Here is a 15,686-nt window from a genome sequence, read left to right as displayed (position 1 = left end):
AAAGAGAATGAGAGTGAGGCTGAATTTAGAGTCAGGTGGAGTCTGTGGAAGGTTATAGACTAGTTTCTTTCTTTCTTTCTTTCTTTTTTTTCTTTTTTTTTTTTAGGCCATTGAGGGATCGTTCTGCAGAGGATGATGTAGCTGGAACTGATACAGGGAGGGTCGTTTTTGCCTCGTAAACACTGACAGAAGTTTATTTAGTCTGGCTTGAAATGTCTGAGTATTGCTTTCATCCGTACACCCAGGTCAGTTCTCTCTCTCTCTCTCTCTCTCTCTCTCTCTCTCTCTCTCTCTCTCTCTCTCAGTAAGCCAATTTCAAGTCCATCACCTTATTTAACACCTTGATAGTATCGTGTGCTGTGTTACGGGTGCAGAAAACAACCAAGATGTAAATAACATACACGAGGCTATCAGTGAGTAATATGCAAGATAAGTCGCTAAGGAAACAGTGCTGCGAAGTCTAGTACACCTTCGAGAACACGGTTTCTAGATCCGTATTCTTGGTGACTCATATTTCATAACACCTCTCCCTTAGTTATTTATTTTGCTTAGTACACATTGATTGCCTCCGCAAGCGAAAGTTGGAGGAGGTTATGTATTCAGCCCTAATTGTCAGTTTGTCCCTAAGATATCTCGGAAAGCTATTGATGGATGTCAGTGAAATTTTGTGGATGTGTCGGTCGTGGGCCAAGGAAGAGTTGATTATATTTTTTTGGTGGTCTGAATTCGAGTTCCGGTTTAGATTTTTTTTTTTTTCCACAAGATAGCTAAAAAAAAAAAAGTTATGTATGGATTTCAGTGATATTTTGTGGATATATAGGGCATGGGCCAAGGATGAATTGACTGAATTTTGGTGATGATCTGTTATCTGGTAATGAGGTTGGCGGAGGTATGCGCTCCCTGAGTGCTGTCTAGTTCCCTCTAGTGTGGTACTGGGGTAAAACAGGTATATATTGAAAAGCTTAAGCAGTATACGAAAATATGGGGGTGTAAGACGCCTAATAAATCGCAAAAGGACTCATGTTACGAACTCTCCTCTGCCAGGGCGAGTACGGTGAGTCCAGTCAATGCAAACCCGGGTAAACACGGCACAAGAACACCGTGGCATAGTTGGCAAGCCCCGTAGGTGTAGTTGGCAGGAATAGAGGGGGTAAGGCAGTGTGAAGAGTGGGCTAGGCGTTGGCAGTACTGGGGTGGAAAGCAGAGTGTGGTGTTGGTGATGATGGTGGTGGTGTGGGTAAACAGGAGAGATGGAGGTGTTGACAGGGTGAGAGAGAGAGAGAGGGAGAGAGACAGACAGACAGACAGAGACAGAGTATTTGGTGTGTGGGTGTGTGTGTGTGTGTGTGTGTGTGTGTGTGTGTGTGTGTGTGTGTGTGTGTGTGTGTGTGTGTGTGTGTGTGTGCGCGTGTAGCATACTAAATCAACTCCATCATGCAACCTATCCTACCCCATTAGGAACGTAGGGGCCCGAGGCTAGGTTACGCACTCCCGACATGGCTCCTGGCCCCTGAGTAGCATTTTGTCAGCAGTAAACCCCAGGATACCTTCGAATGTAAACTCTTGCAGGCCCTATCCAGCTAGAGCGCCGTAACCCATTAGTCCACAAGGCGTCATTTAGTGATATGGTTACCACTCAGCGTAGTAAATGGGTTCCTGGGTTACATAAAAACCATTTGATTTGCCATTCACCGTACAGCGACCTATTGGCAGTACTACATCGAGTGAGTGGACGATTAGCGCCTCCATATACTACTTTGTAATAAGAAATAAAAAAGGAAAGTGAATTAATATGGTAAAATCTCCTTACATGAATGGAAAACAAGGATGAGAGAGAGAGAGAGAGTACCAGAGTGGGTTAAAAAAGACAGACGTATGTTAAGGTAAGGCTCCCGTGCGATAAGTTAAGATATTCGGGCAAAAACTTAACCTTGTGAGTTAAATATGGCAAGGCAGGTGCAGGGAGGGAGGGAGGGAGGTAAGTGGCAGGGAGGTGGGAGGGAGAGGGAGTGGTAAGCGGCAGGGAGGGAGGGAGGATGAAAGAGGATTTGGAGACAAGATGGGTGGGCGAGGGATGAAAAAGAAGAGGGAGATAAATTTGAGACGAAGGGAAAGAGATAAGAAAGGGAGGAAAAGAGGGTAAGGGAAGGAGGAGGAGGAGGAGGGAAGGAGAGAAATAGAAGAGGTGTCGAGAGGGAAGCAAGGAGAGGTACAAGGGAAAGCAAACAGCAACAGGCCTATCAATCCTTCAGAGGCTGTTAGTTTTAGGGTATGAATCTGATAACTGGTCTTAGATTTTAACAGAACGATGGGAAAACAGGAAGCCTCCCCCTCTCACTCCATCCCCCCTCCCACCCCAGTCGAAGCCGGCAGGAAAAAGTGAGAAAGATTACCATGCAGCACCCTAAACTCTTCACTCTTTTCACCTGCTTTTCCTTACCTTTATTTTTCTTCCCTACTTCCCTCCCTTCCTGTCTTTTCCTTCCTCTCCTCTCTCCTTACTCCTTCTCTCCCCTCACAGTTCCTTCCCCTCCCCATCTCTCCTCTTCTTTCTCCCATTCGTCCTCTCTCCTCCATGCCCCTCCTCTCTCCCGTCATCCTTCCCTCCCTAACTCTCTCCTCCTTTCTCTCTATTCCTCCTGTCCTCACCTCTCCTCCCTCCTCCCTTTTCCTTCCCCTTCTTTCTCCTCTTTCTCTCCATTTGTCCTTACCTCACCTCCCTCTCCCCTTTTTCCTTTTCCATCATCTCTTCTTTCCTCTTTTTCTCTCCATTCCTCCTCTCCTTACCTCCCCTCCTTATCTCCTTTCCTTTTCCTTCCTCTCTTCTCTTTTTTCTCTCTCTCCACTCCTCCACCCCTCCTGTCCCTACCCCTCCTGCTTAACCTTCCTCCCTTCCCTCCCCCACAGAGTGATAAAAAAGTGAACTGACGATTGAAAAGGAGTGATGGTGATGAGGGAGGGGAGGGGAGGGGGAGGGGAGGGGAGGGGAGGGGAGGCGGTGGAGAGAAGAGATGGAGGACAAGTATGTTCAGATTTACACCTATCAACTGCACGAAGGCTATTTAGGCAGACAGTCAGTTTTGGCAAAGTCCCGGTACTATACTCTTTTTACTCCAACCTGGCCTAAAGTTGCCATCCCTCCATCATGAATACTGGGTATTAACAATAGATTAACACTAGAATATGATGCTAGTCACGAAGAAGTACTGCAGGGAGAATGTAAAGCTGTAGCATTGTCTTTTTCTGCCACTGAGCTACGTGAAATGAGCAAAAGGACGAAAATCTGGGCCAAATTAGGGTAAAATGAGCCTAGTTGCAGCTGTAGGTCCAGGTTCATCCAAAATGTGAACTCAGTGGACTGCAGGCTTAAGCTGAATTTCCGCAGTTCACCATCCTCCTTTTCGGGGATAGGGAAGTAGCTGAGGGACGTTTGTATAGCCAGGCAGTGGAGTGACTTGCTTATATCGGTGCCACCACGTGAAGGCGCCCCTCTAACACGTAAATCTCTGTATTCCCCCCTTGAGCACGACCCGCAGTAGTCATTGTTACAGCCAGGTCCCTAACTGTACTGCTGGGTGAACAGGGACGCGCGGAAAACAAACTTCGTCCGCCAGTCTGACCGGCCTCAGTATCAGTCTTGGGTTCTTCTGATTGTGAGGTGGATGTGATAACCAATGCACAGCTAGGCCCCCTCCCGAGAGAGAGAGAGAGAGAGAGGTAAAGAAGAAAGAGTGAGAGAAAGGAGAAAAGAGATGGGAGGAGTAAAGGGGGTGAAGGAGGGAGAGATGGTAGGAGAGAAAGGGGAGGGAAGGAGAGGATGGATGGGAAGATGTAAGGTAGGTGAAAGAGAAAGAGAGAGGTGAGGGGAAGAATGGGAGAGGGAGAGAGGAAAGGAAAGAGAGTGGAGGGAAAGAGAGAAGACATGGAACTGAGTAAGGGAAGTGAATGAGAGAGAGAGAGAGAGAGAGAGAGAGAAGGGATACGGGAGGGAAAAGAGAGAGAGAAAGGAGAGGGAGAGAATGAGAGAGGTGGGGAGGGGTAAGAGAAGTGAAAGAGGGAGAGAGGGAAGGAGGGAATGTGAGGGAGGGGGAGAGGAAATGGGAGAAAGAAGTGGGACGAGAGAGGGAATAGGGAATGTAAATGACAAGATGAAAGATGGGAGACGGCAGGGAAGAGGAGTGAGTAGTGGAGGAAGGTAAAGGAAGACAGGGATGAGTGATGAGTAAAGGAGGGAAGGAAAGGAGGAAGATAAGAGATTCAGGGAGGGAGACGGGAGAAAAGGAGGAATAAGTAAGATGGATGAAAGAGGAAGATAAGTACAGCGTATATTGTACATGAAGGAATGAGGGAAGTGGGAGTTAGAAAAGGAGGGACACACGTAAATGAAGGAAGAAATGATGAAGGAGAGGCAAAGAGAGAAGGAGGGATGAAGGAAGGGTGAAGTACTGAGAGATACCGGTAAAGCAAGTGAGGGAGGAGGAGAGAAGCCCATGATCTCTGAAGGTCATTTAGGGAGCACTATAAGAGATGTAATTAGTCTGCATCCCACATTACAGAGTGCAGTTAGAAGTGATACAGGGCCGTACGTGGTTTGTTATTATTACATACTTCTGAAATTATCGCCAAAAAATAAATACAAAGGGGGGGTCTTGCTTACATTTTGGCGGTCCCAGTTTAAACACCACGACCTTGATAGCTTCCCCCTGACCCCCAACACAAAGGCTATTCCGGGCCAAGGCTAAGATGCACCAATACACACACCAGCATCCCCCTCTCGCGATTCTTTTTCCAGTAAGAACAAAGGACAGGAAGAGTCAGAGCTTTCCAAATTCCTTATCCATCCTCCACACCAAATAGAGCCAAGGATAATTCTTCTTAACTTACGATAAATTTCCTCTCGTACCCAAGATTTGTTTTTGAGGTGGGAAGACCCTCACGTTCCTCTCATGTTCCTCCTCCAAACACAGATCAAAGTTTATTAGCAAGTCTGGCCCGGTGGTGGTGGTGGTGGCTGTGGTGGTGATGATGGTCAGGCATTTTGGCATCCCTCCACTGCTTTGGTTGTTCACTAAACCACATGTCCTTATTTCTTTTTAAATATCGAATTAATTTTCTCCCTGGGTATGCCTTCAGCTAACTCTAAATTGCCTATATTATCCTCTTTATACAAGGAAAGCAACTATTTGAATAAAAAGCATCACCCCATAAGTTTGTGTATAGTTCTTGATATCAGCGCTTTTACTTTGCAGTACACCATAAAAACAGCTCAAAATCAAAATAAGTTTAAAGTATCGCAATCGTTACTTAGGTACATCAAACAAAGAGGACAGCAACACAACGCTGATTAACGCAATGGCCTTTTTGCAGTTGCTGTTAAACAAGGAGGATGAAAATAATGCAAAAAAAAAACAACATTGCCAGTGCCACAGCGAAGGAAATGTGCGTCACTTTGACAATGTAGGTTAATTAGTTAAAAGAAAATGCGCTCTTATCGGTCCTGCCCCACAAACAATCCTTGGCGTGAAGGGCTGATTTTTTTTTTTTTTTTTTTTAGACAATGAATGGAGGAAGGAAAAACAAAGGATGTAATGGAAATAAAAACTAGTTGTTCGTAGTTGCAACCCTACTCTCACATGTGCTTGATCTCGGTGGACTGCGGGCTTTAGTTACTCCTTGCAGTCCACGATCCTCCCTCCTTTCGGGGGCTAGGGAGGGGATTGAAGGACGTTTGTATACCCCGGCAAGTCCACCACCGCGTGAAGGCGTCCTCTTTGGCACCAACTGGCATAGTACTTAATGTGATAGTGATGATAACGAAAGCATAATTAAGTCTATTTACCCTTCACAGCACACACAGGGTTGTATATATTGGACTATTATAACGTGATCAGTGGGACGAGATGCGGAATACTTGGCAATTTTAGTGATTTAAGAAGGAATAAGACTGATTTTCCTCCCCCACAAGCTTATAAACTCTTAAAAAGATGCAGAAGTTGGTGTTCGCAGTGCTATTCGTGTGTGTGTGTGTGTGTGTGTGTATACTCGATCTGAATTTTATATAAGCTGCTTCGTGAGGACAAGTAGCTATATATACAAGACTGATGCATACTTACATTCTTCAGATTCATATTGCATACTAATTCTCCTCCAACTCATCAAACAATAAAAATACTTCCCTTCAACCCTCCAAGTCACTCAGAAAATAAACAAAACCCTTCTTTTTGTTGCCAGTAATACCAATTTGAGATAAACCCACAGAACACAGTGATTATACCTTTGTTGCTCTGACCTCACGTGTCATCTTGAATATTGAGCCCTTGCAAGAGAATAAGATGCTGGCCACAAAGCTAGTCACGAAGAAGTGCTGTGGAAAGAATGTAAAGCCAATTGTTTTAGTCTGCCAGTGATCTATGTGAAGTAAGCTGCAGAAGGACGAAAACCTGTGCCAAGTTAAGATAAAAGGAATATTGTTCCGTATATACAGTATAGTAGGATACATATAAAACAGCCTTTACTGAGCCCTTTACCTGTCTGGGAGTTGCCTTTGCTTGTATTCTCATCGGTTAAGGACGCTCCCTAACACCTCCTCCCTGGTGATTTCTTTTAACGTATGGGTGGTTAATATCCTTTTCTGTGGTATTTATGCAGAGGATGGCGATATTGAAAGGATTTATGTAACGCAGAAGAGGACACTAGATATAATAAAATAAATCGCTTAGGAAAAGGTGTTAGGGAGCTTCCTCAACCTGCGAGAATAAGGGCCCTTGACTGTACAGTATATAAATCGATCAGGGTTGGGATACTGGAGCCTGCTTACGACCGATTTTTGTCGTAACTTGGACTTCTTATTGCAGGAGGGACAAAGAAGTGGAGACTATCAAGGCTTTCCATGTCCCTGTTCCTCCTATAAAATGCAACTCTCATATACGAGGGAAAAATGATCGTTGGTTATATTGTTCAGGAAGGACAGGGAAAGGAGGGAGCATAATATCCCCATGTCTCTAATTCCTCCTGCAAAAAGAAATCTAAGTTACGACAGGGATTCGATCTTACGTACGTTCAAATAGCCTACATTGCATCCAGTGGCTTGGATAACAGCCTCTTCAGAACCATGACGTGTTTTTCATCTTATTCTTGCTGTCTCCAGTACATTTAATTAAGCACATGACTTACAGCTTAAGGAGACAGACACAGCCTTCATTAACCCCTTCAGAATTATAAATCTTTCCTAAGTTAAATAAAATAATTTGAGAGAACAACAATAAACAAAAATAATACGTTCCCAGTTTCAAAAGTTTAAATGCATAGAGAATCTGCCATCCTCCCAGTTCTGTCTGAAGAATATTTACAACTGACGAAATACAGTGAAACATCCTTATCTTTAACAGCGCGTGTTTCAGATGGTTCGATTTTTCCGCTATGTATTCGTCAAACGCTGGGTAGATACTTTTGTCACCCTGTATAGCCATGAGCAAAATTCGCCGACAGTCCCCTTCTAGAGTTGTGTCCCGTCTTCCATATTTCTCATTCCTCCCTAAACAACCGAGTATCCTTCCTTCTAATACTTCTTTGTGTCATATTACTATCACAAAAAATAGTTCATGTAATATCTTCCATTGCCACAGCCGGCAGAGAAGTGTCGGCGAACTTTTGCTCACATCTGCACCATTCACACCTCGACATTCAAAACTTCAAACGTCCGCAGAATCTGACCATTTCGGTATTTTAATCATAACGGGGGCTCTGTGATCAAATATTCGCTGGTACGTCAAAAACACATTACCTCTACCTCCAGTGCTTTATATAACGCGTAACAGTCGTACCTGGGGATAATTAGGCTAGTTTTATCGGTGAGTTAGCCCGGCAGATGTTGCAGCACGGTACACGCATTAAGAACGTTACGACACACGCCACGACCGCCCCTGCGTGAGTGGTGCCAAGTGAGAGCGATGCAAGTGCAGTCGTAGTGTCATTGTATTGGCTTTTATTGTCGTTGTAGGAATTGCACCTGTCACATTAGTCATCAGTTGTTCCGTATTTAGTCCCTTTTAGTCCGAGGATGTATTGGATCTGTTTTGTATGTTGTTGACTCATTCAGGTTTTATGATGATGATGATGATGATGATGATTATCGTTATCTTACGAGGTGTTTTGTAGTCAAGGAGTCAGTGAAAGTTATCTATATGTGTTAATCTATCCATCCATTATCTGTTTACCCATTTATCTTCCTATATCCAAGGCCTTAATCTCAGAAGGGGTGGCCTCAAACTAATCTCCTTCATACTTCATATATACAGCTGCATAGCCTCCCCACCCCAGTGATTTCAAAAAGTCTCTCTAAAAACTGAGTAAAATTCCCGAACGTGAAAACTGGAAGATTCAAGACGTAGGGCGACGGAATTTCAAGCACAAGAATCTTAACAGACTCACCTTGTAATAAATGTTCGCTTTTTCTCCGTCCTCCTACGTGGTTGTCGAGGTTTAATGACTTCACATCTAGGACAGTATTTATCTGCGCAGTTTCTAACACTTTAAATTTTCAAAATGGCGGGGGTGAGGAGGGGTTGGCAGGCGGGCTTGGCTGGGCTTCAGGTGACGACATACAAACACACGCGCTCGGCTTTTTGTAGGTTCGGCAATACTCGCTTGCTTTCGTTATTTCTGTACCTTAACACTGGCAAGGAAAACTGAAGGTTGTGAGTCTACTTCAAATTCGGAAAGATGGAGGGAGTAGTGAACGGAGTAAACAGTGAAGAAGTAAATTTGTTTGTATATTCAGTGTAGAGACTATTGTTTACGGCAGTTTGAAACATGCAAAAAAACGTACCTCTTTTTACAATACTTTCATCTTCATTCGTGTGGTGTTTTGATCATTTAAATAACGTGTCTGGAAATACAAACAGTAGCAGAATAAATACCGATATGTAAGTTCTATACGTATTCTCCTCAACTCTCGACCATTCTCTCAGCCCTTCCCATCCCTCTGTGCATTCTTACCCTTTATATCTTATCACGACTTAAAAATAGTGCATATACCCAGCCAGCAGCCCGCCTCAGTGACACGAATACTTATCAGAAATGTAACATGGCGCGGCGGTGACGTCACAGTCCGTCGAGTGATGGAAGCGAAACTGATCTTCACACCTTACGCAACATCACGCCACACTTATCACTCACGCAGACCTTGACATTCCGTAAGTCAGGTTAGCATGTGTGTGTGTGTGTGTGTGTGTTATAACCGTTGGACGAGAACATACCAGACGCGAACATTCTCTCTCTCTCTCTCTCTCTCTCTCTCTCTCTCTCTCTCTCTCTCTCTCTCAATAACATGTCTCGTAATTATTCTTCAGTGCCACACATCAAAACAGATTAGACATTAAACGTTTCTTATCGCACCAGTCCCATCACATTAACGGCCGTAAGATTTAGCGTATCCTATATAACGTACTGCATTAAACAAACTGCATTCCATCATACTTATTAATTCACACTGATTAATTTACACAGCAGGTTCAGTATGTAATCGACTGAGCAGTTTATTTGTTACCAGACTATGGGTATTCAGACTTGAGTTTCTTTCGCCTTCATTTTAAATCCTTCTACCCTGATTACCTATTTTTCAGCGTGTTTTGGTTACTTCCCGCCAATTTTATTCAGCGTAGGGATAATCTTTTGTGGTGAAGGGGTTAGTGTAGACTGCTTTTAACCTCTACTATTCGAAATCTTTCCTAATCCGAACAAAGTCGCCACGAAACAGCAAAAACAATATGAAAAATACATCACCGGTTGAAAGGATAAAGTACCCAGATTCTTTATACATTACATCTAACAATGGGGTGATGGAGAGGGACGCCTTCACGTAGTGGCACCGATTTAACAGTGGTTCCACTACCCGTTTATGCAAATGTCCCTCAGTTCCCTTCCTATCCGACAAAAGGAGGTTGGTGGACTGGCGAGGACAACTTTCTGCAATCTATGGAGATGAACCTGGGGGTACTACTGCTGCTGCTACTACTACTACTACTAATAATAATAATAATAATAATAATAATAATAATAAGTTAATAATAATAATAATAATAAATAAAAATGAATGACAAATACCATCATTATTGGTAAACCTCATTCTTGGTAATCAGGGTCAGAAACGACTCCACGACTTACTTGAGGCTAAAATGAGTCACCTTTAACCACAAGGTCAGGTGTCGTGCCAGCCCTTTGATGAGTCAATGCGCTTCTAGTCTTCTAAAAAGCGTCGTCTACACCGCTGCCTGCCTGTCCCCCTTGGCGCCAGAGGAGAGCGCGGCAGCTGGCACGGCTTCGGCTCCGTATCTCGAGAAGGTTGCGTGGTAGGCGCGTATCCCCTGGGAAAATGGCGCAAAATCACATCAAGCTCGCATTTTTTTTTTTTTTTCCAATTACAACTTCTAGTATGATGTATCTACTGTATATATACCTAGGCTGCTTCCCCCAGAGAAAGAGAGGTAGCCGAGATAGGACGACACACTCCCAATTTACTCATCCACACAAACACATTCATTCGCATTTTCTTAATTCTAATTTAATGAGCCTGGGTTATGTGGCAGGAATGATTCTCCTTGGTTACTAGATAAATAAAACCTTTAGTCACTCCATTTCACCATTATTCGAACTAAAAGAGATTAAAGATTTTGCCAGCGTAAACGGGCTATCGTAGAGGTAGTTAGTCTGATTTGCATGCTTACTTTGTCTAATTGCGTTTGAATATTGATGTGGCCATGTACTGAGTCCTTATCCCCTCAGACTACATGAATCCCCCTTTAAATGCAGTAAAACGACTGGGGCTGATTTCTCTTATTGTGACTGTAGTTTGGTGTCACTAGAAGAGCAGGCAGATGCTCATGAATAATCTCACGTTCCTTGCTGTGAAACCGCGTATCTGTGTCGTGTTGATAAAGTGATCAGGCTTTTAAAAACGCTGTCCGCCATATCCTTTAGAAGAACAAGTCACAATGGCCTACTATTCCCGTGCATGACTCAACAGGGAATAAATTAGTCGATGGTTATATTGTCTGCGTCAAGTTCGCTAAGGTTTCTCACGTCCATTTCGGGTGCTGGTGAGGATGTTGCTACTACTACTACTACTGTTACTATTACTACTACTACTGCTACAACTGTTACTACTAATACTTTACTACTACTACAACTTTACTACTACTACTGCTTCAGCTGCTACTACTTTACTGCTGCTACAACAACAACAACAGCTACTACTACTAATAATAATAATAATGCTACTATTACTACAACAACAACTACTACTACTACTACTACTGCTGCTACTACTACTACATCTGTTCTGGCCCAATTAAGTCCATTCAAGTCGCTTCAGACACTGCTTCTTTCATTCTTTTGGGTAGTTTCAGCCTTGTTCAGACCAAGATCATTTCCTCATACCCAGTCCAGTCCAGTCAGGCCAATCAAGGTCACAAGACATCAGTTCCAGCCCAGTCATAACTAGGAAAATAATCATACTCTAAATTACAAACGTTTTAGACTGGCTATGAATGGAGTAAATCATTTTATAACATCAACACATCAGAGGAAGATGGTTTGAGTGTTTGGGGAAGGGTGGGCGGGATGGTGGGGGTGGTGGGGTACGCTAGGGGAAGTATACCCTGTGAAAAGGCGGTTGTAGGTAGGTCGGTGAGATGTAAGTCAAAAGCCGGGGAGCAAAATAAGTGCGGGTTGATTCAAAGAGGCAAGTGGGATTAATTTAGATGGTGTTAGGTAGTGGGGCAAGGTGGGATTATACCCTGTGAAGTTGTGCATTCCTACTTGACAGTTTATGTTCAAACCATATTAGTGTCTCTCACCCACGAGTTGATGTTGCTATTACTACACCCTAATGGGTTCCTCTTGCAGCCTTGGCATTCCGTTTTTCTTTTCGTTTTCCTTTTTTTTATTTTTTATTAGTGTCTTTATAACACCATCATTTTTTTCTTCACTGCACTGTACTGCCTTGCACATCCTTTTCACATTTCTCTTTCTTTTGTATCATACTGCCAAGGTTTAAAGGACTGACATTTTTTCCACCTTTAACCAGCTCGTAATATCGTGGATCGTCTTTCTTCCCATCATTGGACACTTTGGTTTTCTTTTGATTCATTTGCAGACATTCCCGCCCACAAACACGTATGTACCAAGTTTTAAACCAGTCTCTGAAGGTCCCATCCACACATGAGAAGCAAAATCGAATAATCTACATTCATCATATTTGGTATCTTCCATCCTTCACCACATTCTGTCCTTAACTCAGTATGATTTTTTTTTTTAACATCATAAATCCACTTTACTGCATTCACTTGTTCCCTTTCCCTTTTATGCACAACACCATCCATAATCCCTCTCTACTTCTCTCCAGAGCCATGCCTAAGATAACTTGCAGTTCTCATATGCTTTCTTCGCTCTCTGTCTTACTACAATATTTTATCCATACATCTATTACTGCTTCCAAATGTTTATAAGTGTGTCCTTAAAGAGCATATGTGTCATGATGATTATACAGTAATGCATTCTCCTTAGTCATACTGCATTCTCCCTAGCCATACAAGCGCTATGGATGCACCTGTGTAAGCCATACGTTAACTGAACTAATATTACGGAGACCTAGCGTTCTTTGACAGGAGTTATGTTGCACCTCATGACACTTGTTGTAGCATCATCGTTTTGCTGCTGTAATGTATCCACAAGTATATATTCATACCGATCTGCATTCTTTACCTTTAACCTTCATTATTATTCATACTAAAGGTTGACATACACAATCGAAAATTTCGTGTACAGACGGCCAGAGATGCGACAGAAAGTTCATTGGTAAAGAAAGGGAGTAACGCTTTAAGGAAGTGTTTCTTCGTAATGTCGTGATATATACTGTTTTAGTTCCTTGAAGCCTTCCCCATACCTGTCATTTAATGGGAAAAATTATGCTCTTCTAAGCTCTCCTGACATCCTAGCATTGACCACACCGTTCCCTTGTGTGTGTGTGGGGGGGGGGATGATGTACTTTAAATACCCCAACTTTCGCACAAAAGTGGTAAAGGTGTTACCTCAAGAAGGCAGAATTGCTTACGTATGCGTACGCTAGAAGTGTACAAATACATACTCTGCTAAAAGTGATAATGCCAAACGTCCACTTATCTGGCGGACAACGAGGGAGACGTGTTGCTCTGCCTGGGGATGAGGGGCAGAGGCCTCGATGGGTATGATGCACTTTGACGTCGTGCACAGCCATCTTTGAGAGGCTAAGTCGCTGCCCCTATCTGAAGGTCTTTTCATGGGGCGCAGAACACTTTATGATCGGATGCTTATCCAAATATGAACCAGAGGCCCTTGGATGTAAACAGAAACTCGACCCGAACCCTTTACTTGATAGTACAATTTTCAGCCCACAAGACCACGATGGATACGCCACGCAAATTCCAGCATCGTACACCTCCCCTCAGTGGAGATAAAAGCCTTGGCGCTTGAGAAGAGATTTTGTAGAGTGTTTGTTGTTTGTATTAGAAGTTTAGTTGGGTAACAGTCTGTGGTAGATGATTAGGTTAGCACATTGTTAAACTATTTAGATAGTCCGAAAATGCTCATTAGATAAAGGAATAATCTTATGATACAGATGTTTACTTGACAACTTCAGTGTGAGGGGTCTCTCCTAAGCCGAATAAAACTGTTCGGCGATGACCAGAACATATGAAAGGCCTCATCATACTGAAGGAGTTAAACAGTTATTTTAATAGTCTGTCCTTTTAGCATCTTAGTTTATTGTGTTTAATAATAATAATGTTGACATTTATCTTATAAAATACAGCTCTGATTATTTCCTGCTGCTTTTATTTGTAAGCGTATTTGAGTCTTATTTAGAATTATAATTATTAAAACATCTTTCACTGTCATACAGAAGACCTTATTGCGTGTCTTTAACTTCAGTGTTATGTATTTATAAAGTGAGGACAATCAGCAGCCAGTGAAGATCTTATCATGTACTAAAGACCTTATCGTATATCCTTAACCACAAACAAAACCAATTCAACTGCCGCTAATGTGTTGGCTGGTGTGGTGGCAGAGGTGCAGCTGGGCGCCACGGGAGAGATGTCGGTGGTGGAGCGGCTACAGTACCTGCTGGACACGGGGCAGTTCGCCGACCTAAACGTGCGGGTGGGCCAGGGGAACAATGTGGCTGTCTTCAAGGTGGGTGGCGGTGGTGTAGTGGTGTCTTCAAGGTGGGTGGCGGTGGTGTAGTGGTGTCTTCAAGGTGGGTGGCGGTGGTGTAGTGGTGTCTTCAGGGTGGGTGGCGGTGGTGTAGTGGTGTCTTCAAGGTGGGTGGCGGTGGTGTAGTGGTGGAGTGATACGCTGGCAGCTCTGTAGTCCGCAATGTATTCTACCCATTGCCTTTAGGTGGAAGATTGGCTTGCTAATGATTGCTAGTAGTCTTCATAAATATACTACAACAAACATGCATGCTTCCCACGTAGAATGCCAACATAGACCTATATACAACACATATACACTTAATGTGATGAAGTGAATAGATGTGTGTCTGCCTGCTTACAAATTAGTGCTGTTACAAAGGCCACGCCTGGAGGTCCAAGCAGAAGTCAACAGAGGAGAAGAGAGGGTGGGCGTGGCCTTTGTTGTTGTTGTTGTTGTAGCCCTAGGTTCATCCGAAATCTGAACCCGATGGACTGCAGGCTGATGCTTCCCTTCTGCAGTCCACTGTCCACAATTCGGGGGACAGGAAGGGATCTGGGTGGTGTTTACATAGCTGGACATTAGGGCTGCCTGGCTGTATCAGTGCCATCGCAAGGAGTTTCTCAACGGCACCGGCTTCAGGGTAGCTGGGGGAAATCAAGAGTAGTCTGGACGTTAATTCATAAACTGATTTACAGTTAATTCCTTGTAGCAACTGTATCTTGGTTTTGCAGGAAGGACGAAGAAGGGGGAATGCAAGTTATCCTATGTCTAATAATTCTTTTTTTCCAGCTGAAAAAAATCTTACTAAAAAAAAAAAAAAAAATTATCGTAACCTGTTATATAAATCTCAGTCCTTCAAGGCGTGAAGCTGAGGATGCAGTGGCTTTTGTAAGGTAAGATATAATTATTAGTGGCATGTTAGTTGTTGGTTCTTCATGAGTGGCTGTAAAATGTAATGTGAGTGGTTAGCAGTGGTGGGTTGCAGTAGCGGTAAAATGAGTGAATTCAGTAAAAACTTTGCACGTCAATATATAGATCATAGTCATAAAGGGCAAATAGCAGTAAAGGTAGCATTGTACTGTGGTTTTCGTATGGACAGCTTTGCACTGATTCTAAGCTGTATTTCAGTAGAACTCCTGGATTTTCATTACATTGTGGAGATTTTCAGATGTATTTACCACCATCTAATCAGTGTTCTGTCCCCAGGCCCACCGTTTGCTGGTATCCACGGCGAGCCAGCCTCTGTACAGGCTAGTGCACCAGGTCAACCCACACCCGGGACCCAACGAGATCACCACCATCCGCGTCACTGATATGAAACCCAGCGACTTCCAGCACATCCTCAAGTAGGTGTTTAGTGTGGGGAATATCCATCACTGCCTAACCTTATTTTCACAGGTATTTACAGTGGGAATAAGCATCATTACCTAACCTTATTTTCATCACGTATTAAATCG

General features: G+C 43.4%; 1 protein-coding gene across 3 annotated transcripts in view; it reads left to right on the top strand.

Moving 5' to 3' along the window:
* The window catches only part of LOC145392236 (uncharacterized), an 83,055-nt gene that overhangs the window by 45,244 nt on the left and 22,125 nt on the right, over nucleotides 1-15,686 (top strand). For all 3 annotated transcript variants that reach the window (XM_080266698.1, XM_080266699.1, XM_080266697.1), the window contains exons 3-4: nucleotides 14,102-14,226; nucleotides 15,436-15,575. In XM_080266698.1, the coding sequence (XP_080122824.1) occupies nucleotides 14,102-14,226; nucleotides 15,436-15,575 (265 nt within the window). The remainder of the gene's footprint in view (nucleotides 1-14,101; nucleotides 14,227-15,435; nucleotides 15,576-15,686) is intronic.

The sequence above is a fragment of the Coenobita brevimanus genome, chromosome 21 (genome assembly GCF_032717465.1).
Source record: "Coenobita brevimanus isolate Jiangsu-jjx chromosome 21, ASM3271746v2, whole genome shotgun sequence".
NCBI lineage: Eukaryota > Metazoa > Arthropoda > Malacostraca > Decapoda > Coenobitidae > Coenobita > Coenobita brevimanus.
This window is presented reverse-complemented; position numbering and strand designations above follow the sequence as displayed.